Source organism: Haemaphysalis longicornis, unplaced genomic scaffold (genome assembly GCF_048455015.1).
Source record: "Haemaphysalis longicornis isolate Haplotype H1 unplaced genomic scaffold, Haemaphysalis longicornis Haplotype H1 scaffold_2, whole genome shotgun sequence".
Taxonomy (NCBI): domain Eukaryota; kingdom Metazoa; phylum Arthropoda; class Arachnida; order Ixodida; family Ixodidae; genus Haemaphysalis; species Haemaphysalis longicornis.
In genome coordinates, this window is record NW_027526295.1 from 288,170,528 (window position 1) to 288,197,986 (window position 27,459).

Sequence of the window (27,459 nt, forward strand, 5' to 3'; positions counted from 1 at the left end):
GATGACTATAAAATCCTCATAAGCCCAAGTGAAGCACTTAAACAAGCTAACCGAGAGATCGTTCAGTTCTCCCGAGTGGTCGCTGCAAAGACGCAACACGGCACCAAGCGGACAACGAAAGCCTTCTTTTAAACACGTGTAGATGAAATACAGAACACCGCCATCGTGAGCACTCCAGACGAAAACGTGGCACGACACATTCGAGATCTATAGTCCCTACATATATTAGGTAACGAGTACGAAATCACTGCGTACATCGCTGCCCCGGACGCCTCATCTCGAGGCGTGGTACACAGCCTTCCACCCAGTACTCCAATCAGCGAACTCATCGACAACCTTCACGCGCCTGGATAGAAAACATTAACCGCCCGCATGCTCGGAAAGACATCGACGGCCCTAATAACCCCCGCCAACAAGCCGGTGCCGAGGGGCGTTATCCTCGAACACGCTATGCTCCCCTTCAGCCTGTATCGGCCCACACGCCCCGTCTGTCACGAAGTAGGACACCGCGTCGACGTGTGCCCAAACCCGTACACTGTGAAATGTGCAGTGTCCGGTCTCTCCAACCCCACCAAGGAACATGTGAGCACACGTCCTGTGCAATGGTGCACACCCCACGGGTGACAAAAGGTGCCGTGAGAGACTGGTCCGACGCTCACCACCGTCATCTCTGACGAGCCAACACCAAAGCCGAAGAGGCGCTTTCAACAATGACCAGTCACGATCTTTATCCCGGGGACCTCCCGGAGCTGGAGCGAGCCATCGGTCCAGTTCCAAATCCAGGCAGTCTGCACAACAGCAGCCAGCTGCCATGGAGCCGAGCGGATCCGGTCAACGTCACGGGAATGGCAAGGTGAGCTGCTCAGCACGGCTCTCCCACAAAATTATCAGAAGAAATCAACCCAATCCCCATCTCAACAGACCACTGAGATTAACCAACAAGTAGCCGAAATAATAGGCCAACTCAAAGAATTAAGAGCAGAAGCTCAGAGAAGAAAACAGACAACTAAAAGCATTTCTCAATACCAAAAAACTCAATCCCTTCAACTCAAACCCACACACAAGTCGAAACCGAAACAACTTCTCAACCCATTAGTGACCCCTGTCCCCTCACACCAGCTCCTGCAGAATCCGTAACAACACTAGAACAAACAGTAGCTGGCCTCTTCGAAGCCATCATACAGATTCAGCAGCAAATGAAGGAACTAGTGATGGAAACACAGCAAGTGCACAACACAGCACTCCAAACCAATAAAACACAAAAATCTATGGCAACATATGCTACAAACTAACCTAAACTAAACAACACTTGAGCCAAACGACGATGACGAAGGCAGCCGCAAAAAAGTAAAAGTTACCGTTAACCCAGAAACGCTGCCTCTAGAATGGACGATTATGAATACGCAAAATCAACCAAACCGCAACAACCTAACGATCTGGCATGTACAAACAGAAAAGCGGCGCTTTACACCAATGCATACAAAACTTAGATGACCGCCCAGACGTAAGAGCCATACAGAAAACTGGATCTATACCATCCCAACCAGGCTGTAACACCCACACAACAGCATCCCCAAATAACACAATAGTCACGCTTGCCGCAAGATATCTTACAGTCATACAACATACAATTGATGGCAGTGATATTGATCACATTCTTACAGACATCCTGCTCACCAATAGGGATTAGCCTATTCTCTTTGTACGGAAATTATATAGTCCTCCAAGCCGCAAGAAAGATGACTTCGATTACCTATTCGCCACAACTCTGAAACTGCAGAAAAACGGAGTGGTCATCCTGGTCGATTTTAATGCTCCCCATCCGGCCTGGGCAAAGCAACCGCAAAACGAAACAAGTTATGGGAACTCATCCATCAACAAGCCCTCACCCTTCACACGGATCCTAGCTACCTAACAAGAATTGGCAACAGCATAATACGAGACACCTGTCCTGACCTGACGATGACGAAAAACCTCCCAAGAGCCGAATGGCACAACTCTGAAGAGACACATGGGAGCGATCATTGTATTCTCGTCACCATCGTCCCTCTCACGTGCAAAAACCGTTAAGGAAAACACGATTCGCCAATTGGGACGAATTTTCTAAGCAGAGAGAAAACAACTCTTCTCCGGAGATCCCAAAAATAGAAGAGTGGGTTCGTGATCTGCACGAAGACGTATCCAGCCAATCCAAAGAGCTGACTTTATCGGAAGGAAAACCAGCCTTCGACCCTCACTTACTTCACGTTTGTCAAGCCCGAAGAAGTATGCTTGGGAGGTGGCGGCGACAGAAACTGAACGGAAGATTAAAAATTGGAATATCAAAAATTACGGAAGAAGCCGCGAAGTACGCAGCAGAACTCATGCGGCAAAACTGGAACGAACTCTGCAACAAACTCCAGCGTACGTTAGGTAGAGCGAAAACCTGGGCGCTATTGCGCAGTTCTCTGGACACTACAAAAAAGATTCATGGTGAAACGAAAGTGCGAAGAAACGACAACCAGAAGGAATGATTACAACTGGACGGACCGTTGTAATCGTTCCTTCTGGTTGTCGTTGTTTCTTCGCGCTTTCAATTCACCATGAACCATTATCAACTTGCCCAGCTTTCTTTGTTACTCCTACAAAAAGGAGATCAGCTACGCAACACACCACCAAGAAAATCATGCACCAACACCAAGGAACCAACCAAGACATCCTTGATGCTCTACAGGAGAAACATATCGAGCAACAGCAACCGTCTGCCACGCCAGTGGAGTACAGAGGCGACCCCAACGAAGACCTGGACAGACCAGTCACCCTCCCAGAGGTCAAGCAGGCGGTTCAGGCCTTCACAAATAACAATACACCGGGAGCAGTGACGAACCGCATACTCTGAAACTTAGCCGACACATCCAAACAGGCCCTTACAACTTATTTCAACCAGCGCTTGGAAGAAGGCACGCAGCAAAGGGAATGGACTCAAGCTGATATCGTCCTGATTCCCAACCCAGGCAAGCCACCCAAGCTGGAATACCTGCGGCCTATTTCACCATAGGAAAACTGTTCGAGCACGTTGCCCCAAACAGACATATAAAACAACTTTTTGCCACCAACAATGTTTGGTTTTCATCCTCACCCCAACACGCAAGATATCCTCCTCCAACTCCACGAAGAAATTACGCAGCACATATCTGACTACAGCACCAACGCCATCCTGGCATTACACCTCAAGGCTGCACTTGATAACGTCAGCCACAAAACAATACTTAGCAACCTCAGCGACATAAACTGCGGACAACCTACTTTCGCGTATATCAGTGCCTTCATTTACAACCATACCGCCACGGTCGGCATAGGGAACCTAAGAACCCGTGCTCTTCTATACTCCAACCAAGGGAACCCCGTAAGGAGCTGTATTGTTACCAACACTCTTTAATATAGCGGTGATAAAACTTCTAGCTCAACTCCCGGCGATAGAGGGCGTGCACCACGCTATCTACGCCGAAGACGTCACCATATGGGCAAACACCGGCTCGGACGGCGAGATACAGGAAGCCCTGCAGCGTGGGGCCGACATTGTCCAACAGTACGCGCGCTAAACTGGTCTTAACTATGCGCCGGAAAAGTCGGAGCTGCTCTTGATGAAGAAAAAATGAGAAAAAACCCATACGACCCACCTCTAATCTCCCTTACAGCGGACAATCAAGACATTCCACAAGTACAGACCATCAGCATCGTCCGACTCTATCTTCAACAAGATGGCGGAGTATCGCACGCACTTCAACGACTCAAGTACGCCAATCAACAGGCGACAACGAGAGGAATTAGGATCCCTCGTCCGGCGAGCCTACAAAAAGCGTTCAATCTTCCACGCATAACCTCGACAAAGAAGCTACTGGCTCTCGGCGTTCATAACACGGTAGAACAACACGTTGCTGCACACCTCGTCAGCCAGTTAGAGAGACTTTGGCTGACCCCGACGGGCAGGCAGATTGTCGAACGCCTAGGGTACCCAACACAAAGTACGGGTCATAACCACATGATGACACTCCGACATATGTCTCGCGACAAAATTCACGTAAGACTTATACCTAAAAGCATGCACCCAACCACAGAACACGAGAAGCCCGTGCCCGTGCTTTCCAAATCAAATTCCAAAAATGCGGTACACCGACGCAGCCAGCTACCCAGGGAGGCCAGCTATCGTCATCAGCGTTATTGATGAGGACATGCGAGAACGATCAACTGCGGCAGTGAATACACCACGCCCTCTAGAAGAAGAGGAAGCGACAATGGCGCTAGCCGTAACGTCAGCCCTGCGAGCCGAACACTTAACAGTAGCATCCGACAGCCTATCGCAGCTTCAGAAAAGGCCGAATATCTAAAATCGCTCATAAAATACTGACCAAACGTTCGCGCAGTCAATTTCCCACAACCCTAGTAATCTGTACACCAGGGCAGAGCGCCCTGGACGGGAACGAACGAGCGCATGCATCAGCCCGAGCTATGATTATCCGGCCCGCCACCACTGGGCAACCAGTCCACAGTTCCAGCGCCAATCCCTCTGGCATACCATGACATTCTGCAACATCAGCATTTAAGTGGCCGCTCTCTTCCTCCACCACACAAACACCTAACCAAAGAGGAGACAGTAGAATGGCGCCTGCTACAGACAAACACGTACCTACATCTTAGCCTCTTGCACTTGATACACCCTGCAGCTATCCGTCAAATCAATGCCCACTATGCGGGCGAGTAAAAGCTCCTCTTCACCCCGTCACATGGATGCATAGACCTGTCCCGAAACTAAGACAGTATCCGTGAACGACAATCCAACGAGTGAACAGCGGGAAGCCGTGCTGTCCGGCTCGGCCCTGGAAGATCAGCGCAGACTGGTCGAGAGGGCCCGGGCTATATACAGCCAAAGCTACAGGGGCCGTTGAAAGAGAGCCCCTCTCACTTGGGAAGACGAACATATATTTTTTGCCAACAATACAGTTTTTCCTCCTCCGTTGACATGGGAAAGCCCCTTGGTATGCCGATATCTATGGGGAGTCTCATTGGTGGCCGTGGGTGTTCGACACCATTTAGGAGCTATTTGCGTCCTTTTCATGGTTCGGCGCTGTATGAAATCTTCGTTCAAGGCGATTTCCGCGCACAAAGCAGCCATCGCATGCGTGTTCAGGGCGTGGAGGTGATGCAGAGGTGATGACACCAGCTGTATCGTTGCTGGGGTTGCCTTGGTATTTTGTTTGTTTTGGGAAAACTATAGGGAGCTCTCACTTCGCAGTCTCTCCATGGACGGGCGAGTTACTTTATTAGCATGTTGTGTTTGTACGTCTCCTAGTCTGCGTCCCGATTGCTCGAACTCATTCCTCACGTTTATTTGGTAGTGGCTTTTATAGCATTGCCAGCGGAAAATGGGGAAAACCGGAGGTTACGACACGTGCCGAACACATATACCGACGCACTGCTAATAGTAATAGACCGGGGCAAGGCGGCTGCCTACGTTCAGAGAGTAGAGTTCTTCAAAGCGAGCGAGCGATCAGTGTATATTACAATGCGATGAGGGCCACATCATACCTGTCGGTACAAGAGACCAATTGATAAGAATAGGCAGAATCTGAGCTAGCTGGATCATACTTGAATTAATACTGGTCAGCCTAAATATAACTGGGTACGCAGCGCTTGTGCTTCGTGTCGTGTCATTGTCTGCGTACCCAGTTAAATTTAGGCTGACCAGTATTAATTCCAATTGATAAGAATACGAACCCGCCTTGGGGTTAACAACGTGTGTATACAAAGATCGCACTCAAATACGTTGCTGTTATAGCTCACATTTATTTATTTATTTATTTATTTATTTATTTATTTATTTATTTATTTATTTATTTATTTATTTATTTATTTATTTATTTATTTATTTATAATACTGTACGCCATGTCGGACTGTTACACATCAAGTCGCACATCACGTATGTGCGCCTTGAATTCTTCGCTAATCTGGCACGAGGCTGGGACTGCCAGTAAGCCTTACGCGTCTATAAGGCGTGGAAATGTTCGTATGCATCCCTTCCCCTCAACACCCGTCGCATGCACGCGCAGGGAGAGCGGAGCCGCCGGTCTGGAGTGCCTGGGCGTCGACACGGAAACCGCTGCATCCACGGCCAACATTTGTCACTCGGAGGCTGTATCGAGGTACGCCGTGTGTCGCGTGCCCATTTCGTCATGATGGCTGAGCAATACATATACCTGGGCAGGGACAGAACGGCTGACTGTTCGCACCTGTGTTCACTGTATATACGCACACCATAGCACTAATATATTCCCGTTTCATTCCGTTCCTTCCGTTATAAGTTAGTAAGCGAATGTGCGCGCATTTGATGCTTCCGCGTGGCAGGCGATGCAGACCCGGAGCCAAGATAGCCGCTTTTGTCAGTCAGAATGGGCGTGTCCTGGCCTGGGTGCTGGGAACCTCTGTGGCAGTCGGCGCCTTGATCACCACCGTTCTGGTCACTGCACATGCCGTGGGAAAACTTCCAGGTACGCCGAGTTCCCTCATATTGTCAAATAGAGGGTGATGTGTGTTATAAGGAAGAAAACTGGTTTATTCCTCTGTCACAGGAATCGGTAAAACACGAAAGTGAAATGTACAGCGAAATCTGCAGCTGAGCATGGTTTGTGGGTCAGCAGCTGTCTTGTGGGCGTGCTTGGCGAGCGACGTCCTGCTGGCGGGTCGCTTCGTCGAAGGTGTACTGGAGTCATTTCCGTGGCGAATATGACCTCAATGAAATCTTGGTGTATCCCGGCATAAAGCATTTTCGTGTTAAAAGATAAAACCCGAAAACGAACAACCCGATGTATAACGTACTGTTTTGTACAAAGGTTGCTTCCCCGCAAGAAGACCATGTGTGCAGGGGTGCACCCTTTACAGGCCGCTCGCAACGTTGTACTGGCGTCACTTGCGTGACGGATATGACGTAAGTGAAATCTTCGTGAATCCCGGAATAAAACACCTCGGTGTTAAAAAGCGTGAAGAGGCTGGCTTCTCGGATAGAGTACAACAGTCCCACTGTTCACGCAACGCAAGGAGCATAGGGTGGGCGGCTCTTACGTGACTGCTTTGTGGTGCGAATAATATAAACAAAGTTAAAAGCACAAATATCATTTGCATGGTATATAGCTGCCACTCTACTCCAGGCCATAGTTACGTTCGGATGAACTTTTAGTGCTTCACGTCGCGTCGGCGCAAACGCGAGGGTAGCATGAAAGAGGGCGCAGCGAAGAGGGAGAGTGAATTAGCGGAGAGAGCACGAGGACGAAAGCGGAAGAGGAGAGCACGGTTACTGCCTGCTCGTTCTATTCCGGAGCCGACAGCTGTGCAGCCAAAGCCGTACCCACGGTTACGAGTAGAGCGCGCTGTGAAGCAGAGTTTCGTCGTCGAAAGCGCTGCGAAAGCGCAGCTCGTTAAGAGATGGCGCAGCAGTAGCGCTCCGTGAGATATGCGGTGAAAATGTCCGCCGATACCAAAATTGCAATAGCAGCTGCATGAGCGCAGGTCTGTCTGCGACGACTGCTGCGAAACACGCCCACACATCACCGACGGGTTCCCTCCTGCGATCTCACGACTTTGCGAGACACATGGGCCTCTGCCACCCCCCAGAACGCAACGTTAAATAAAGTGGCTACTGCTACTACTACTACTTACGAGGCAATGGCGCCATGCTCCGCTAACTTTGCAATGTCGGAAAATGATCGTAATAAAGAAATTTGATTTTTCCCTAAAACAAGGGAGGTCCTCCCCGTCTGCGAGCCTTAGCTGTATCTCCGGCCAGTTGGCCAAGGCTGCGTTGAGTCTCCTGGTCGGAGCTAAAAATATATACTCCTGAAGTTCAAAGTTCAAAGCTAACTTTATTCAGCATTTAATCTTGTACAAAGACAAAATTCCAGGACAAAAACAATAAAGCTGCTGAGAAGCAGCTTGACGAGGTTTCTGCCCCTACAGCTAAACAGCTGCCATCAAATTTCGCATTATGGAGTATCGTATTCGTCAGTCTATTTTTAAGAGCATATCAAATACGAATTCCTCGACACAAAGCTTTCGAAGAGAAGCCGTACCACCAACTTTAAGCTAGTTCATGTGCCGATACAACACTACCTTGGTGCTTTATCCACTCCCGCCTATTGCACACTTGAGAAGTGGCTATGCTAAAACGCATAGAACATGGACTCGATGGATGTGTGGCTTTGTAATGACACCAAATAAAACTTTTGCGTTCAGCCACCTCGTAGGCGCATTTCAGATTTGGAAAGGGGAGAAGGGCGTGATGAAAGACACGGGGAAGTTTTGGTATACATGCTCACAATATATTTAGCCGAGAATATATCGCTGCGAGCCCCCTTCGGCCGCAGTGCGCCATCCTTTAAAATTGTTCCCCTCCTCCTTTCCTTGTTGAGGCGCATTAAGGGTGATGCTTGTTTTTTGTCTGTTTCTTTTTCTAGGTACACAAGAGCGCAGACAGACCTGTGACAGCCCTGCATGCTGGAATATATGTATGTAACAACGCTTCGATCTTGCCACATCACATTTGCTTGAAGGAAGGTTTGCTATTGTCGGCATATGACCAAGCTGACCCTTCCATTTGCTGCAGTTGGGGGCAGGATATCTTAATTTTTCGTCTTTTTTTGTTCATACATAATGATGGCATTTTGTCTCGTCGCGCGAGACAGACATATCCAAAAATTATAGTACACTCGTGCCATATAAAGCAAGAATACTATATAAAGCAGCAATATATATATATATATATATATATATATATATATATATATATATATATATATATATATATATATATATATATATATATATATATATATATATATATATAAATATATACATATATATATATATATAGACCACCCGTTACGTCCAGTGAACAATTCTGTCATCCCACTGACTGCTGATAATTATATATTTGCGCAACGAGTATAAATAAGGTCCTTGGATAGGGACGCCCAAGCGAGACGCGAAGAGTGAGAGAATATTTCAACGCGGAAATTTTAACTGAAATTTTAAAAACTAAAAGGAAAGAAGAAAGTAAATAACCAAAATATACCACGTGGCGCTCCCCCTGCTCTAGTGCTATCACTCGCATTCTCCATAGTGAGCGCTTTTTCCTTCCAAATATGGCTTTGAGTAGCGAAAGGCGTTTGTCTCTTTGTTTGTTTCTTCTCGCAAATGATGTAAATATATACCATTATAGCGATGAATTGCCTTAACTTTCCTAATTATGTTCCTTTTTCCGAAGAAGCAAGGCGTACTGCAGAGTTGGTTCATTTGCGCTATTTATACGTATTTCCGAAGCTTTTTTTTTGCGAAATTCTTTCGTTTATTTTTCGGTTTGGGGGGAGATGTATAAGATGCATATTCTTGATCTTGTCAGATCATTGTTCTGATTTTTTTCTATTTTTCTTAGTTTTCGGTTTCTCAAAATTCTTTTCGAGCAAATATCTAAGGCTCACGCTATTATAACGCTTAGAGGTGTTACTTTCGACAAATCTGCAATTTTGTGGAAATGCAGCGCGCTACGCGGCTCGCCATTTTCGCCATTTTTCATTCATATTTTGGACGTTTTTAGTCCGCAGTACTTAATCGTCCGCTACTGTGGTTCGGCGTCGTCGCCGGCCTCGTGACCGAGCGAACGAAGCGAACACGGAAGACAGAAGGAAAACGGAGGGGGAAAGTGTGGGGAAAGTGCGAGGGGGAGGGCGGCATGCCGAGGCGGTGCGAGACGCTTGCAAGAGAGAGAACGAAGGCGCCACCGAATGTGAGCCCGCCGAAACGCGGAGGATGAAAGTATGGAGAAAGGGTGAGGCCCAGCACGCGCTGCGTGACGCACGTACATCGGTCCTTCGGCGACCTCCTCGTTGCGTGGCTCACCCGAACCACGTGACATTTGCGGGGGAAGTTCAAACACGATTTACAACATGGCCGGCGGCGCCGACGCGCTGCGAGATAACGGCGGAGCAGCGCGCGCCGCCGTGCGTTCGCTGATCACGCGATCACTTCCTCAGACGCAGCAGATATGCGCCGTGACCGAGAAGACTGCAGCTCGCGCTGCGCCCAGATTTCGCATTAGGGAGTACAGTAATCGTCAGCCATTTATTTCGGACGTTTTAAGTGCGAATGCACTTTATAAGCGACCCCAAACCTTCCACCGCCGGCGGCGGCGTCCGCAGTCCTCCTCTCCCTAGCAACGGCGTGGAGCGGAGAGGAGCGTCGGTAGCAACGGCGCGGTGACGTCACTTCACCACGTGACCGCGCTCGCTCCGCCTCCTCGCCGTGGCTGCGCGCCGCTCCCCGCACCGCTCCTCGCTCCGTGACGTCATGGTATGACGTCACAGCGCGCCTCCTCTCCCCAGCAGCTGCCGCGCGCCTCTCTCCACCGTGACGTCACCCTCTCTCCTCTCCCCCTCGCTTGGCTGCAGCTGCCGAGCGCCGCTGTCCCTCTCCCCTTGCGCTCGCCTCCTCTCTCAGCCACCTGGCTCGGCGCGCTCGGCGCGGCGTACCCCCCTATATATGCAGCGATAAACTGCCAGACCTCCGTGGGTCGGCTCGCGCGCGCTCACGGGCGAATGCCAACGGATTTTAACTTTACTCCCCCTCATAGCATCACCCCGTGCATTCGCACTTAACCATGTTCACCCTCGGGGAAATGCTTGGGAGTTTTTTGTTTATTTTTGGGTTTTGGGAGGAGATGTCTAAGATGCATATCCTATTTTTCATTCTTGATTTTGTCACATCATTTTTGTGAAAATGTTACTTTTGCTAATTTTTCTTATTTTTGCGTTTCAAAATTCTGTTCGGCCATTATCTCCATATATTACACCGATTACAGGTGTTACTTTCGCCAAATCTGCATTTTTGTGGAAATGCAGGGCGTTACACGATCCTCCATTTTCGCCATTTTTTTATTCGTCGTTGAAACTTTTTTTTTTTGCTGACTTTTTTTACTCTTCGGTTTTTGGGGAGATATTTTATTTTTCTATTCTTTTCTGTTTTTCACAATTCTGCTCAACCAACTATCTCCATTTACGCTAGTATAACGATTGCAGGTGTTAATTCCACCAAATCGGCATTTTTGTGGAAATGAGGGGAGTTACACCGACCTGGCTGTAGGGTTACTCGGCAAAAAATGCTACGCATTAAAAATACAGGCGACGCCTGGTAAAAGGGAAACCGTATAATTACTGAACGCCACCGGTATGTCAATTGCGCTTACTAATAAAAGCTCGGGAACTGAGTCAATAAAAAGCGTGTTGTGGCTGAGGCGATCAAACGCTTTCGAGAAATAGACGAAGACACCAATACACAAGTCTTTTTTTTTTAACGCAGTTGAGAATTATTTCTTTTTGAGCGAGCAGTGCTGTCTCCGTAGATCTACCTTGAAGGAAACCATACTGCGATGAGGAGATTAAATTATATTTAGAACAAAAATTCACGATTCGCTTATAGATTATTTTTTCTAAGCATTTCTAAAACGCGGGGAGTATTCAAATGGGCCTGTAATAGTTCATATCGTTCCTATTCCCTTTTTTGTGCAATACTTTCACTATAGACTTTTACATCATTTTTGGAAAGCATCCAGTTGATAAGGCTAAGTTATATATGTATGCAAGCACAGGAGCTCCGATGCCAATAACATTTTTGATAGGTACGATTTGAATGTTGTCTACATCAGGTACAGTACTGTTTTTAGGCGCTGAAAAAATTTAACAAACTTCATGTTCATCCGTAGGATGTATACTATAGGAATATATTATGAGGGTTTAAGGGCAACGATTGTCCGGCACGATTTGGATTGAGTGAAGTCTGCACAGTTTCTGTAAAGAAATGGTTAAATTTCTCGGCAAGTTCTAAGCCCTTAATCACGCGCCCTTCGATGTTAATTTCTTTAGTATCATGTCCGGGCTTTCTGCGCACTGCACTGCACGTGTTCGCTGCGCGCTCACTGTCTGTCGCACGGGTCCCATCACACGTCGGGGCAGACGTCCTTATGTGAGTTCGACGCGCGCTCTGATCACCACGGGCGGGGCCCGCTTTACGCGTATCCCGACACCATTGCGTCCCGGCGTCCAAACAAGGCGGCTTTGCGGTATGAGGTGGTTTGTCTTGCTTGCGAGCATTCTGCAAGCTGTGCGCAAGATACGCCTCCTGCCAAAATTACGGCATGCAGCTTGTGAATCTGTTCTAAAGCAAAGCTTTTTATGTGTACCCCCCAAGAGTTCTGTCGCGACCGTTGGTGTCAACAGAAAATTCCCGCGAACAAACAAAAAAATTAAAGTGAAACGCACGCCGATCAACGAACGCCCGCGCAGCTCCCCTGCCGTGGTTTGAACCGTGGCGACACCGACCGGAGCGGGCGGAAACTATAATGGCAAACTGTTCGCATGGCGACGCAGTGAAACATCCCCTTCGCGAGGGGCACGATCAAATGCAGAGCATTTCCGGGGGCGCACGACGTTAAGTAGTTTGCGTTACGTTAATGTTGTTGCACTTGTGGCAACTGCTGACGAGAGAGCGCTCGTCAGCAGTAATTTGAATGAGTCAAGGATATAAGGCGCGTTCGTAGCCTCCCTTTCTGTGTCGGCTTTGTGGCGCAGTGGGTAGAGCACCATGTACATTGCGTTCCGCCCGCAGGGTCGAGGGATCGAAACCAGGCGCCGGATAGTATTTTTTTTTATATAGTGTAGGGGGAGGGGTGCGGACTACGACTACGGACGCCTACGGACGTTAACGCGGGTGACATCGTGAGTTACTGAAATGCTCTGCATTTAAAAGTAACTGTCACCGCCAGAAATCGAACATGGAACTAATAGAGAAACGGAGCGAGAGCCCATTGACTTACCGGTTGAGCTACGAGCCCACGCGGAGACGGGGGAGACAGACGTGCACTCACCGAGCACATTTGCGGGTTTACCCCCTGCGTTCTCGCTGAATGCCACGTGATAGTGTCATGCACCTCTCGCGCCGCTGTGCGCTGCGCCCACAGCACGTGTAGCGGCCATGTGCGCGCCTTGGCATCCACTAAGAGTTAGTAAAAATTAAAGGAACCTCATACCAACGCATGTCATCTCACTTCTCTGTCTCCGCCGCCAACTTCGTCGCCTCCGTCAGCTGCGGAAGAGATGATAGAGAAATGAGATCGTCTAACACCGGGGTTGAGCTTCCTTTAATTTTATATAAAAAAGAGTTTCCACTCATGAGCTTCACCAATTCAACTCAACTAACCACTATTCATGAATAATGCATTGATATAACATTAGCAAAGAACATCTCTTTTAAGTAATAAAGGCTGTGGTTAAGTACATGTCTCTGGTTTCACGTCTTCGTAGAGCCACGTGTGTGAATTCAAGTGACGTCGCATGGGTAATCGTTGTGGGTGTAGTTTACAGCTTTGTTTTCCAACCACCTTCACAGAGTGTATTGGCGCGCATTTTTTTACCGTACTTCTTTGCTGATGCGTATGGGCGTTAACAACGAGGAGTGTCGTCGTACTGCCGGCTTTTAAAGCCGTAGCAAGGCGTGCGCATCGGGCTGACCCTTAAGTTAGGGAGGGAGAAGGATGAAATGCTCACGTTAGTGATGCGCCAGTGGATTAATTCTTCTTGTCCTCTACTTTCCGTACCCAGCTGACAGACCATTAACGGAATTTATAGTGATCGCACTCGATAGCTGGAGTAGGTTCCAGACGCGCTTGTTCGCAATCCCTGACGGCATACGCCACCCTTGCGCGAGGAAGTGTGGCGGCGATGTCCTCGGAAGCTCTTTCGGCCGCCTTTATTTGCTCCCGGCAAAGTACGCAGCTAGCAAATGTCTCGACCGGCGGCATTCAAAAGTGGCACTTACTGAGGATGATATTGCAGCGCGCAGGCTTCGGAGGAGCATGAACGCGTCGGTGGACCCGTGCGATGACTTCTACGCATTCGCCTGCCAGCGCTGGGACGGCCAGCAGGGCGGCCCCATATGGCAGAGCGCGGCTGACAGCCTCAAGCGAGACTTCGAGGCCGCCAGGGAGGCGCTGCTGGAGCGCCGCTTCTCCGGCGGCGCCATGGACGAGGCCGAGGGATACCTGGTCGACTTCGTCGAGCACTGCCACAACGGTCAGTTATTCTACTGATGGCCCGGATACCCTCGTCATGCAGGAACGTTCGTTGAGCGCGGTGCGCGAAAGGGCTCCGTTATCTATAAATCAGCATACGATTGTTCCCAAGAAATTACATGCTCGGCAATTTGGAATTTCGGACAACGTAAAAAGGCAATTAAGACCGAGTGAGTGAGTGAGTGAGTGAGTGAGTGAGTGAGTGAGTGAGTGAGTGAGTGAGTGAGTGAGTGAGTGAGTGAGTGAGTGAGTGAGTGAGTGAGTGAGTGAATAAACTTTGCGCAACAGCAAGCGCGACCTTCGGACTCTCGCCCATGTGAGAGGTATCATTACATAAGTTGTGGCCTACAAAAAGATACGTCGTAAAAAAGCCAACTAACAGTCAAAAATTTCAGACTCCTGCTAGCGGAAAAACACACGCCGTGACGGGTAATCGAAACCACAAACAAAGGTTTTACTTGACCGGGCTTACATATAAAGCCCCTCCGTACTGCTCTAGGCTGCCGCCCAGGTTAAGTACGCCAACCTACCATCCACCGCTCTTTTTTTTCGAGCTGCGAAGCAGATCTCATCATCATCATTATAATCATCATCATAATCGTCAACAAATGCAGCCTACTAAGCAGAACTCCAGGACGAAGGCTTCCCCCATCGACCTCCACCCGCTGCGGTTCTTCGCTGCATGCCTCTGAATTTTCTCATGTTGTCTCTCCATCGGATTAACGGCCTTCCCCTTCATTCCAGATCCGTCTCTCGGTATCCATTCTGTTCCCTCGTGGTCCACCTCTCGTCCGTCCGTCTCACTACATGGCCAGCCCAAGTCCATTTACTTTTCTTAATATTCAAGTTTGCTCCCTGATCCACGATGCTGTATCCTGTCTATTACTGTTACTCCTATCATTGTTCGCTCCATGGCCCGTTTGCGAGTGCTAGCTTGCCGAATGCACACCAGCCCATTCCTGTACTGCGCCTTATTTCTTTGGGATCAGCACTGACCATTTGGCCAGGATAAGTATATTCTTCTACTTGTAGCGTTCTGTTACGTATGCTGAAGAGGGCGCATTCAGCATGTTTATGCATCATTACTTTAGATTTGTTCATATTTGTATTTATGCCCATGGCGAAGCTTTCGGATTGTAGTTCTACAATCATTTTTTGCAGTAGTTCTGCAGATTCGTTGAGCAAAGACTATGTTGTCTGCAGACCTCAAATGGTTCAAGTATTCCCCGTTTATCCACTACTTTGCCTTTCCCCAGTCATCTTCCTGAACACTCCTTCCAGGCATGCTGGGAACAATTTTTTCAGATGGTACCTTAATTCCTGTCGCATTCCCTTTCCGATAGGGAACTTTTCGCTTTGCGCGTGAAGGATTATGCTGCCCGTACATCCCTCATATACAGGGTGTTACGAGGATAATTATAACACCTCACAATTTTTTTTTTCTGAGCGAACCGCTGCTCGGTTCACACGAAGGTCGCATTTCACACGAAGGTCTCATTTTGGGGTCTATTTTGTTTGACACCGGGAACAACGACTGTACTTACCTGTTTATTCTGAAAATAAATAAAAACGATTTCCGCCTTTGGGAAAATGGCCGCCGATTTGGACGTGAGGGCCAGTGCAAGCTAATCCTGTAACGACGGCGCCACCTGGGGTAGTAGGCAGAGTGAAACGGATGATGGGGATTCCCGATAGGAAGGAGCCAAATGAGGGAGCAGACAACCAGAAAATCTCCTTCGTCCCTAGTTTACGGTGATCACAAATAGTTGCATAAGCGGGATTCACACGACGGAGAAACCCTCTCTTTTTGGCCCGCGGGACCCGCTCACGTGACCGGTTTTAGGCTCCGCCCCTCGGTGGGGATAGCCCGCGGTGGCTCCGCGAAAGAAAATGCCTCCGCATGTTTTCGCTCGACGGCGGTGGCCCTCGGCGGGGAATGGAACATTTTCCTCGGCGCTGTCGTCTGCTAGTCACTCCGCGTAGCTCCGCACGTGTGGATGCGCCGCCAGGCCGGATAATCCGGTCACGTGCTGTTGACGTCACATATCCGTCCGCCTCCGTGAGAGGGTTTCTCCGTCGTGTGAATCCCGCTATAACAGCTGATACCAATAACAATAAATTTTTCCCATGGTTCATCATTGCCAGTAAACGTTGGATTTGTTTCCTCACCTGCTTTCACATTTTCTGATCGTCTGATACCCCATTTGGCTCCTTCTTGTCGTGGAAGGAGCGTAAATCCCCACGTGGCCTCCGAGATCACCCCGCAAACGCGCGCGGCGGTGATCTCGGAGGCCATGATCCCCACGTGGCCTCGGCGATCGGCAGCCGGCGGCGGCCGATCGCGGAGGCCGTGATCCCCATCATCCGTTTCGCTCTGCATACCCCAGGCGGCGTCATCGTTCCAAGATCAGCTAGCACTGGCTCGCGCGTCCAAATCGGCCGTCATTTTCCCAAAGGCGGTAATCGTTTTTATTTATTTTCAGAATAAACAGGTAAGTACCGTCGTTGTTGCCGACGTCAAAAAAAATATAAAACACAAAATGCGACCATCGTGCGAAGTTTGAGAGCGAACCGACCAGTGGTTCGCTCAGAAACAAAAAAAAAATTGAAGTGCTTCAATTATCGTCGCAAAACCCTGTATGTCGTCTAGGAGTCTTATGCTGGTCTCTTCTATTTCTTGGCCCTTTAACGCTTTCAACATTGCTGCGGTGTCTATTGTGGGGATATTAATGGGACTGCTCCCATCAGGGGGGGCCGTAGCCCGCGATCCCCTCTCCCAGAGGGGGCGAGGATTGCTCCTTGCGCTCTCCCTGTACGGGGGTACGGGTTGACCAATGCACGCAGGTCCGCGGGCCACGTGGGGCGTGACGTAGAGTCGGAACATTGCTGGCGCTAGGCGGGACAAGAACGAAGAATTACACACACAAGTGAAGTGTGTAATTCTTCGTCCTTGTCCCGCCTAGCGCCAGCAGTGTTCCGAGTCAAAAACCAACTAGCCCCATTTCAAGCTCTGACCGTGGCCTCCGCGATCGGGTGCCGGCGGCGCGCCGCCGGTAGCCGATCACGGAGGCCATGCTCTGACGTAGAGGGTGCACCGCCCGAGGGAAGTTTCTTGCCGCGGCGCGCGCGATTCGGAGACCGTCGAACCCGGCATACGACTGCCAGGCGCCGACTCCGTCAGGTACCGCGCACGCGCGTACGCAGCTCGCTCGAACCCCCATTGCGAGCATGGTGGGCACCTTGGCAGGCTGCGTTGCATTGCCAGGTGAGGCCCACACTATGAATAAAACGCTTTTTCATAGTCTATAAATGCCATGTAAACGGATTTGGGGAAGTCTGCGGATTTTTCTGTTACTTTATTGTCCATGTGGATGTGATCTGTTGTTGAGTGTCGTTTCATAAACCTAGACTGTCAATTATGCGGTTAACTATTACTTTGGTAAACAGCTTGTATAAAACTGAGAGTAGGCGGATGGGTCTGTAGTTCTCAGCATCTAGACTTCATTGGCGGGATGTGGGTGAGGGGTGAGAGGGTGTGACGTGTCCCGCCAGCCGGCAAGGTACGCCACTTTCCCGGTCAATCGTGTTTTGCTTCATGAGCGAGTGAAACCCTGCAGTGAAACCGAAACAGCTTCCGTCATTACATCAACGGTTCATGCCACCAATTTTCTAAATAACGACGGCCAAATAGCGACTTACGCACCGTGTTTCAAAATTGTTTTGCCTCCCAAACTACGTCCAAGAGCCCCCCACACAGCTTTTGTTCGCCACGCAGTTAACGTGGTGGTGGGGCGTCATCCTATTCCTCGCAGAGGAAGAAAAATTTGGGAAAGGCCCTGACGAAGCAGAAAACGCCAGTTCAGGCCTTTCTATGCTTTCCCGTCGTCAGCTGCATCTGCTCCTGTCAACCACGTGACGCCGCTGGTGCCGCGCCATAATGTAAGGCATCGGCGGTGAGGCCCTGCGGCATCGTCGTTACGATGGCGTAGCCAGTGGGCTCCTGAGGGCGTGAAAGAGCCGCGTGACTTCCGCGACATTTCTCTCAAAACGCCCATGCCAAGCGGGGCCTCTCCTAAGCTTTTCTTTTTTTTTTCCTCCATGCTTTTCCTTGTGTTCTTCGAGCTCGCGTATGGAGGTGCTCTCGCAACAGACGCCGCCATGATATTCCAGCCGATAGGCAGCTGCCACCGCTAGAGTGTACTAGCAAACTTCTAGTACACTCTACCACCGCTTACTGCCACAACTGCGTCATTGCGGTGCAAGGGTATACGTACACGCGTTGTTGTTTTGCATAGACGGTTGCTCCGTGACTAAGGCGTTGTGCTGCTGAGCACGAGGTCGCGGGTTCGATTCCCGGCCGCGGCGGCCGCTTTTCTGATGGAGGCGAAAAGCAAAAAAGCCCGTGTGTACGAAATTTCGGCACATGTTAAAGATCCCCAGGTGGTCAAAATTAATCCGGTGCCCTCCACTACGGCGTGCCTCATGGCCTGCGTTGCGTCGGCGCGTTGAACCCTTCAATCAATCATTTCGCAGCGCACAAAGCCAGCGTAAGCAGCCGAAGAGCGTTTGGAAAGCGCGTATGCCGTGAAGGTTCCCGCTGAACGCGGCAAGAACGTGGAAGGCGGAGACTGAGGAGAGCAGGTTCTCCCCTGAAGCGGAACTATATAGGTGCGGCGGTTCTCTAAAAGCAGTCGTCGTAGACATTCTTACTTCGCGGCAGCTGATGGCGGGATGAAGAGGCCCTAACCAGCGATACAGTGATATCATAGGGAGGTGGTATTTGTGTGCCTTGTCAACATTTGACGCCTACAAACCTCCGTGAACATACAAAAAAGTAAATTAAATATAACAGCTAAAGGTATTGCAAGAAATGAAAAGAATGCGCGAGTGGCTGTAAAAGAAGGGTAGCGTGTAAACTGCAAAACAAGGGGTCGAGTGAAAAGAGAAAAAACGCGAGCCGATGTGCACGCAACTGATGCGAGCTCGCTCCTCGGCTGGCGCAGAGAAGCCGCTGAACACGTCGCAAGGGAAGGACCCGGTGCTAGAGCAGCTGGACAGCATGGGCGGCTACCCGCTGTTCACTCGGGGCTGGCGGAACTGCAGCTACTGCTGGATCAAGGCGGAGACCCGGCTGGCGCACATGGGCTACAACCAGGCGCTGCTGCTCGCGCGCTTCGACACCGACGCCAAGAGACACAACCGAAGGGTGCTTGTGGTGAGGCCGCATTCGGCTGGCCAGCGGCCACGCTGTGATGCCATAGCTATGCGGTTGACGCCTTCCTATTCGATGTTCTCGAGATCCCTGGAAATGCGCTCGTAAAGGTTGCCATGCGAGCAAACGTATTCGTATGCCTAAATACGCAAATTCACCGTCTTAAAGGATGGTCCTAATGCATTAGGATATTGCACTTGCGTATTGTATACGCATTAGCGGGAACAGGTGGCCTTCGTAGTACGCGCGCCATCAGCCAGCCGGCGTTGGTTGACGATGAGAATAGTGCGGTGTGTTTGGTTGGGACATAAATTTATTTTGAGGCTTTTACATGTGTGTGACGACGTTGCAGCTGCACCGCACGCCAGTCGAGAGCAGAATTAAAGCTTAAGAGCATGACCGCGGGAGCCCCAGTGGCAGCAATACTGCGCGAGGAAATCGTTCCTCGTGCCCTTACCCTTATTAGCTGTACCAGCGCGGTCACACAAAGCCGCAGAAATTTGAAGGATGCAAAGCAGCTGAATACAGTAGCCGAGCATTTTTTTTTTTTTCAGACTCCAAAAATTCGGACTTGCTGGATATTGTGGGCTTTCCCGGGCAGCCGCCAGTTGTCCCATAGAAGTCATGACTCGTGGATTTTTCGGACTGCTCTTTTATTCGGACTATTTTTTGTTCCCCTCCAGGTCCGAAAAATCGGTCGGCTACTGTACCGATCTCTTCGTCCCCCCTCCTCCTCGCCTTGAATGTCATGTGATCGGCGCTTCCGTGTTTATTCCGTATGTTTTTGGAGTAATAAACGTTCCAGTCAGCTTCGAAGCAATTCCGGGTAGCTTAATTGAACAGGGATCTGCAGCAATTCCTCTGACAACGCCCCGCGTTGTAAACATTTACAGCTGTTTCCTATTGAAGCATTTCAATGAGGTTCTATTTATAGTGTACAACACCCATGGTATTGTACACAACGAAGAAATACCGATCTCGAACACAAAGTTGGAAGCTAGCGCCTGTCCTGCAAACTTTGTGTTTGCCGTATTTGTTTTCTGGTTGCGCCTCACACCACAAGAACCATATACTCACCAGCTAGCCCAGAGGGAAGTTGTTGTCAGTATTACCACCCCTTTCCTCTTCCAAGCAAATGAAACTCCTTGGGGAGACGCCAAAGCGTACAAACAAGTTGGCCTCCCATCCCTCTCCATGGGCATCCCAGCTCTGTCAATAACAAAAGCGAATTGAGCTAAAATTAGCCTGCTACACAAGTCTTCAACCAACCATTCATCTCGTAGACCAGGCCCATCAGCCAGTCAAACAACCATTCCTTACATCTCAATTTCCTGAACAGTCATTCGATCAATCGGTCTGACTTCATTTGTTGAGTGAAGATCAGTCGGGTAGTCAGTGACTAGGTTTGAAGAATCCACCAATCAATTCCGTTGCAGATCGGCCACCAACCATTCATGTTCACACAAGCAGTCCTGGACAACGTGAAGTCTGTTGAGGACATCAAAATCTTTCTGCGCGACGTCGCTCTTCGCTACCGGGATCCCCCAGCTGGCCAAGAGGCGACGGATTTGGAAGACGTGGACGAGCAGATCGATGAGATGTTCAACTTCTCCAGGTCGCTTGTCGAGGTGCGGGGCGGACGGACACATTGCTTTTCCAACAGTTTCCTTTTTATTGCATCTGTGCCCCTTAGTAACACTGAAAGTCTCGGACAATTTTCACTTAGCTGTGAATTACTACTCACATAGCTTTTTCACGTATATGCATATTACCTGGACCTGTTTTCTATCAACGATGATTCAGACAATTTAAACAGTTCTTTCGATCATTGCATTTCATTTGCCTTGGAAGAAGCAGATACGCGGTCAATTTTTTGGCGGCAAGTGATTGGATCGAGCGACAGACAGACAGACCAAAATTTCCGCTTTTATGTGGTCCAAAAAGACTATCATCTGTAAAAGGATACCGTATTTACTCGCATAATAGTAGCACTTTTGTTTTTAAAGTTGATGTTAATTTAGGGGTGCGTTTATTACGCGGGGTAAATTTTTCGCGAAAAAAATTTGAGCACAGAAAAGGCAAGCAAGTTGCGGGTCAAATTTCTTTACGTTAGGTCTCATGAACATAATAAAAATAATAAATAAAAACATAATAAACTTCCGCGCACCACCGCCAGCCGCTTTGCAAAGTGACGCAAAATGCAGTGTTTTCATGAATTACGGAACGCGGCGGAGCGAGTTTGCTGCGAGGTGACAACAGGGCGACCTGTAAGTGGCTGCCGCTGTCACATTGCGGAACATCAAAACAGACATGGGGGCCGGCGCAGTATGCTGAGCGCATTTTTTTCTTTGTCTTGTGAGTACATTATGTGCATATAGTGAGAGTTTCTTCCCCATCAATACTGAACACATGCTTGCCGATACCGCTAATATCGGCAAGTCTGCGGCAATGACGTAGCCATGTCCGCTTTGAAATGGAAGTAAACAGAGGGTCTATTCGTTTCACCTGCACCGCGTGAACCAGTTCAGGCGGTGCCGCACTTCGCCGTTCGTTTCAGCGGTGCAGCTCGCGGCACCTGAACCGCGGCGTTCGATTCACCGGTGGTGCCGACGGGTGCAGGACGGGTTCATGGCTTTGCCTGCACTCCCTGCCGAGGAGGTGCAGAAGCAGACGACAAAAGTGCAGGGCTGGTTCCGCCGATGGCGGAACCCGCTTTGCACCACTGTGAACTGGTTCAAGAGGTGCAGGCTGAATCGAATAGACCCAGAGGTAAGCACGATCGTCGTCTGCTAGACTTGGCGCACATACCACATGCTGCTGCGGCAAGTTCGGGGTGCGTTCATTGCGCGGGAAATTAAAAAAAAAATCGAATTTCGACGACAAACTTCAGCGGTGCGATCATTACGCGAGTGCGATCATTATGCGAGTAAATACAGTACAGCATATATACAACATTAGTGCACGTTTAAGCACCATGGGGGACCAGAACTCACATTTTTTCTACAGCGGTGCGCTATAATCTCAGCCGCATCCAATGAACTTGTTCAACTACAAACATGAGAAATCGAACTTTGCCACAACGGGGATTATATTTCAGGTGAAGTGTTTCTTTTAGTGCAGAACGTAAATTCAAAACAGACACGGATTTCTTGCATAACCAAAATGAGATCACGTTGCGAGTTGTAACAACCTTGCTTTGAACCCAGTTTTCTCTATAGCCGTTTTAGTTGTATCAGAAATGCAGGTGATTGCACGGGTGACACTCCCCCAGCGAGATAGCCGCATGAATAACATGCCTCGATGTTTTCTTTTTTTTGTCGTACTTTGCACAGGAACTGGGGCCTCAATCTCCTGGCCCCCAAGAGCCTCTCCGAATGACAGTGGAGGAAATGCTGAAAGAGATCCCGGAGGTTCGTGCATCTCCTCCAAAACATCACACTATGCACACAAAACTGCACTGTGATAAACCAGGGTCCAACTGTTCCTGCTTGGTTACTGACCCGCAAAATCCGAAGTGAAATGACTCGTGTAAAATCTTTCGGTGCTGCGATGTTTAGTGTATTAGGGAGTTTTGCATGTGCACCCCTGTTTGTAGCTGAACGCACAGCTTCACGTATACCAGTAGCAACTGCATGAATGGGGCTTGTGCAGACAGTAATAAAAGCAAGACCTCGTGCGCACAAGGGTAGTACAAAGTTTGTATCATGGGAGAAAATAAGTAAAAATTGGCAGTATTTATCTGCTCGCTTCTCTGCAAATGCCGTCGAGCAATGGCAGTCTTCTGCCGCCCCTGCCGCTCCCCTCGCACACTTGTTACCTCCTTTCTCGCTCCTCCCGTCACGAATGCAACGGAGGTTCGCATTGCTGGCGTGCCATCTGTTGAGACCTTTCTTTTCCCTGGTGCCAATTGAAGCAGCTCAAGGCGACATGTTTTTAGTGTTTTTTTTTTATCTTGCCTCGATTAGACACCTTTTCTTATATTTCATTTGACATAAAAACCAGAACTAAAATTAAAACAGGCGTTTTTAGTTGCGCTCGGAAGTTCTGCCTCAAATATGCCTGGAGATTTTTTTTTTTTCTTCGCTGAGTATTGTGGACATGTGTGAAGCGTGGCAGCAGTTCATTCGTAAAGAAGCAAGCAGATACGCGGCCACTTTTTGGGCCAGGCGGCAGGTGGCTGAATTGAGTGACAGATAGACAGACCAAATTTTTGCCTTTAGGTAACCCAAGAAAGACTACTACGTATTCGAAAATAAGGGACCGGGTAGCTGGACAGGTGGCACCGCCTCGTGGCGCTCCGCTCGTTAATGGAATGGACCAGCGAATTAGGATGCGCAGCCAGCCGTTGGTTTTGGTCGAGTTTGCCTTGTTGCTTTTAATGTTCATCACTTGTTCTGAGTGAATATATCCGGATAAATGATGTTAGTAAGACATATGGTGTATTGCTGTCTGCAATACACCATATTGCATTGCAGCACAATACACCATATTGTCTGCAATACACCATATTGTCTGCAATACACCATACACCAGACACCAATGGTGTCTGCTGTCTGCAACTGCGGAAACTCGCCAAGTGCTTCTAATTTGGTCGCTTCTATCAATTCCCGTCACTACAGTTTCCGCACCAGCATGAATGACACAACAACTTGATCCAATTGGTTCGAAGATGGGGGAACGAACGCGCGAGTTTGAATACTGTGTGGTCGTGGAAACACTGTGGCAGTTTACAATTTTCCTAATGCGTAGCATTCTTTGCCGAGTACCCCCACAGCCAGGACCGTGTAACGTCCTGCATTTCCGCAAAAATGCAGATTTGGTGGTGGAAGTAACACCATTAATGATTGGAGATTAATGGTTGGATTAATGGTTGGTCAGACAAAATTTTGAAAAACCAAAGAGTAAGAAAAATAATAAAATTTTCACAAAATTATCTGACAAAATTAAAAATATGCATAGTATACATCTCCCCCCAAAATTGAAGAATAAACAAAAAATGTTCGCAAAAGAACGTTTAAAATACGAGTAAAAGATAGCGAAAATGGCGAACAGTGTAAAGCCCTGCATTTCCACAAAAATGCAAATTTGGCAGCAGTAACACCTCCAGTCGTTATAGTAGCGTAATTGGAGATAATTAGTGGGTCAGAATTTTGGAAAACCAAGAATAAGAAAAATATAAAAGAAATACCGAGAATGGCGAACCGTGTAACGCCCTGAATTTCCGAAAACATGAAGATTTGGCGGAAGTAACACCTTCAATCATTACCTATAATAGCGTAAATAAAGATTGGTTGGTCAGAATTGTGAAAAACTAAAGATAATAAAAATAGAAAAAAAAAATTTCGCAATAACCTAAAAAAAAAATTCACAGCATATCCACGGGGTGACTGATGATGAGTGGGCGAAGCTCCTGAGGGGAAATCATCGGTAAAACCGTGACTCTTCAGTGAAAGTTCGCCCACTACATCTGTGTCCGAACGTAACGTCTAGAAAGTCTCGCTTAAACCGCGCGTCGGCACCTTGGGGCTGAGCTCGCCTGATGCGTTTTGCAGACGCCTCACGAGCTCTCACTGCATCGGGGTCTGCCTGCCGATACGCGCGCTTTCTCGCCGCTTCCCGTTCTCTGACGTTTTGGAGACCCTCTTCGCGCCGCAGCCGTGCCGCTTCGCGTACGGCAGGGTCCTCGCGCCGTTGCCGTGACGCTTGGGCCTCTCGTTCTCGAACGCTGGGATCTTGGCGGCGTCGTCGCGCAGCCAGACGACACGCTTCGGCCTCCCGCTCTCGTGCGTCAGGATCTTGGTGGCGGCGTCGCGCAGCTTCACGGAGCGCTTCTGCCCCGCGGGCTCGCACATCTGTAGCCTTATCCATCGGGCGACTCCGAGCGCGCGCCAACAGCGAACGGATTTTATTACAACGCTCCCCGCCATCTAGTAAACAATCCAAGAACTAAACTAGAGGTAGCCACGCCATCTAGTAAACAATCCAAGCGCATCTTTTCATCATATACAAGTACCGCCATCTAGTAAACAATCCAAGAACTAAACTAGAGGTGGCTACATACATACGTCGAGGATGGACAGACCCACGCCTTAAGGAGCTTCGCCCCTAAACAAAAACTCCCACCTCCCCTCGCGGGAACCCCCGTGTAGATGCGACGCATAGGGGGTTCACGTTGCAGCGTAGGAGCGGCGCTGGAACGATGGAGCGGAGCGGCGCAGGCACCGCGTTTTATAGCGCGCATAACGGTGAGGGGACGCGCCGGCGCCAGTGCGTCTGCCGCGGCTATGACGCAACACAATCCACTTTAATACAATCCAATCCAAGCCAAGCCAATCCAATCGAATCCAATCCAATGCCCCTCGCGAGAGAGTGTTCGCTATCGGAGAGGAGAGGGGGTGAGCGGCGGAGAGCACAGCTGGCGCGGCGAGGAGAATGGGGGAGGGGCGGACGCCGACGACGCCGGATGCAGGGACAAGGCGGGTGAATGAGATGCGGTCGCATCTAAAACGCTAGAATTAGTCAGTACAGTTCTAAGGCACTGATGAACATACGAACGACCAAATAGTAACAGTAAAACTATAGATCTTTACAGAACTGACCTGGCAGAACGCCCATGCTTCCAATTCTCCTAACCTTTCTAGGCATGAAGTTGAACAGCACAGGGACGGGACTAAGATCAGAGGCGACAAACACGGGCGCTGTTCAACTTCATGCAATGAACCAACTAGCCCAGTTACAAACCCTCCTACAGTTCCTTTCTAGGCAATAAAACAAAGGCGTCACTTGGAGCACTGCGTTATTATTGCGGACTCTCTTGTTGGATCTGGTCAACTGCAAATTTCTCGTTCATCCATGTATGCGTTCAGATTGATTGGATCAAGTACATCCACAAGCTGACGTCCTTTGCCCTAAAGGCGGCGAATCTACCAGAAGTTGGCGAGAAAGACAGCGTGCTTGTGCTCAATCTGGGTGCACTGCGGACACTGGCAAAGTTCATAGGCAACTGGCGCCACTACAGGTGAGTACCGCGAAAGTCCGTTGCGGAAGCATCGAGTACTGTCACCACCAAGGGAAGCGGAGTGGAAGGGCAGCCAGCCACAGAACAGGGGCAGCTCGACTGTGCCCTTGCACTTCACGTGGGAATCGGGGAGAATTTCGTACAACACCAGAACACGTGCACACTTGAACTGTGACAGTGCAAAGAAGAAAAAGAGCGCGCATCGGTTAAAAGGGAATGTGGTAACCTCGGCTCCGAAACCGCAACGTGAAAATTACGTGTTCGATACTTTACCAATGGAGCTATGAGAGCAGCCCTGTGCTCCGCCTCATTTTTTTTACATTTCAATATTAAAGAATGTAAATACACCCACGCGAAAGTAGCGGAATATCTGACACATTCTTATATATCATTCCCCAAATAGGTCATCGTTGGAGTCGGTGAGGTGTTTCAATAAAGTAAAAACAATTAGGCTTAATTTTAGAAATATGCAGATGAAACTTGCAATATACAAGTCAGGGTGTTGATGTACAAAATCTTTTAATTGAAAAACAAAGTAGCTATTTCTATTTTGCTTTTATATTCAATTCACGACATTACTTTATGCTCCGGAGTAACTTTGTACGTCCAGTGGCGGATGTTATTCGGACTGGTACGTCCGTTTCTGGATGTCCACTGCACGTCCAAAAATGTACATCCAAACATGGACGTACAGTGGCCGTCCAAACTGGAAATTGGATGTTCGACTGTATTTCGGACGTCCCACGGACGTCCGTGGTTGCTTGAGAGAGAGAGAGAGAGAGAGAGAGAGAGAGAGAGAGAGAGAGAGAGAGAGAGAGAGAGAGAGAGAGAGAGAGAGAGAGAAACAGAGAGAGTCGGTTCAAAATTTATTAATTCGCAGTCTTTACTCGGTAAATGGATTGATTAATCGGGTGAGTTGGTTATGGAGAAAAAAAGGAAACAAATATTTCACGTTTGGTGGGTGTTTTTACTGTCGCGTAGCCAACACGGTCAAGTTTGAGTCATTCCAGGCATTCATAGCAAGTTGGCGCTGCTCCGCTAGCTGGCTTATTTTCAGGCACCAGTACGTATGTTTCTAGGGC

The 27,459-nt window shown here is 49.0% G+C and overlaps 1 protein-coding gene across 1 annotated transcript in view; it reads left to right on the top strand.

Annotated features, from left to right (window-relative positions):
* LOC144168667 (neprilysin-1-like) overlaps nucleotides 1–27,459 on the top strand; it is a 77,983-nt gene that overhangs the window by 23,865 nt on the left and 26,659 nt on the right. Inside the window, exons 2-9 of the mRNA XM_077697609.1 lie at nucleotides 6,088–6,180; nucleotides 6,383–6,525; nucleotides 8,485–8,535; nucleotides 13,912–14,148; nucleotides 19,151–19,362; nucleotides 20,796–20,987; nucleotides 22,692–22,769; nucleotides 26,226–26,377. Of these exons, the coding sequence (XP_077553735.1) occupies nucleotides 6,088–6,180; nucleotides 6,383–6,525; nucleotides 8,485–8,535; nucleotides 13,912–14,148; nucleotides 19,151–19,362; nucleotides 20,796–20,987; nucleotides 22,692–22,769; nucleotides 26,226–26,377 (1,158 nt within the window). The remainder of the gene's footprint in view (nucleotides 1–6,087; nucleotides 6,181–6,382; nucleotides 6,526–8,484; nucleotides 8,536–13,911; nucleotides 14,149–19,150; nucleotides 19,363–20,795; nucleotides 20,988–22,691; nucleotides 22,770–26,225; nucleotides 26,378–27,459) is intronic.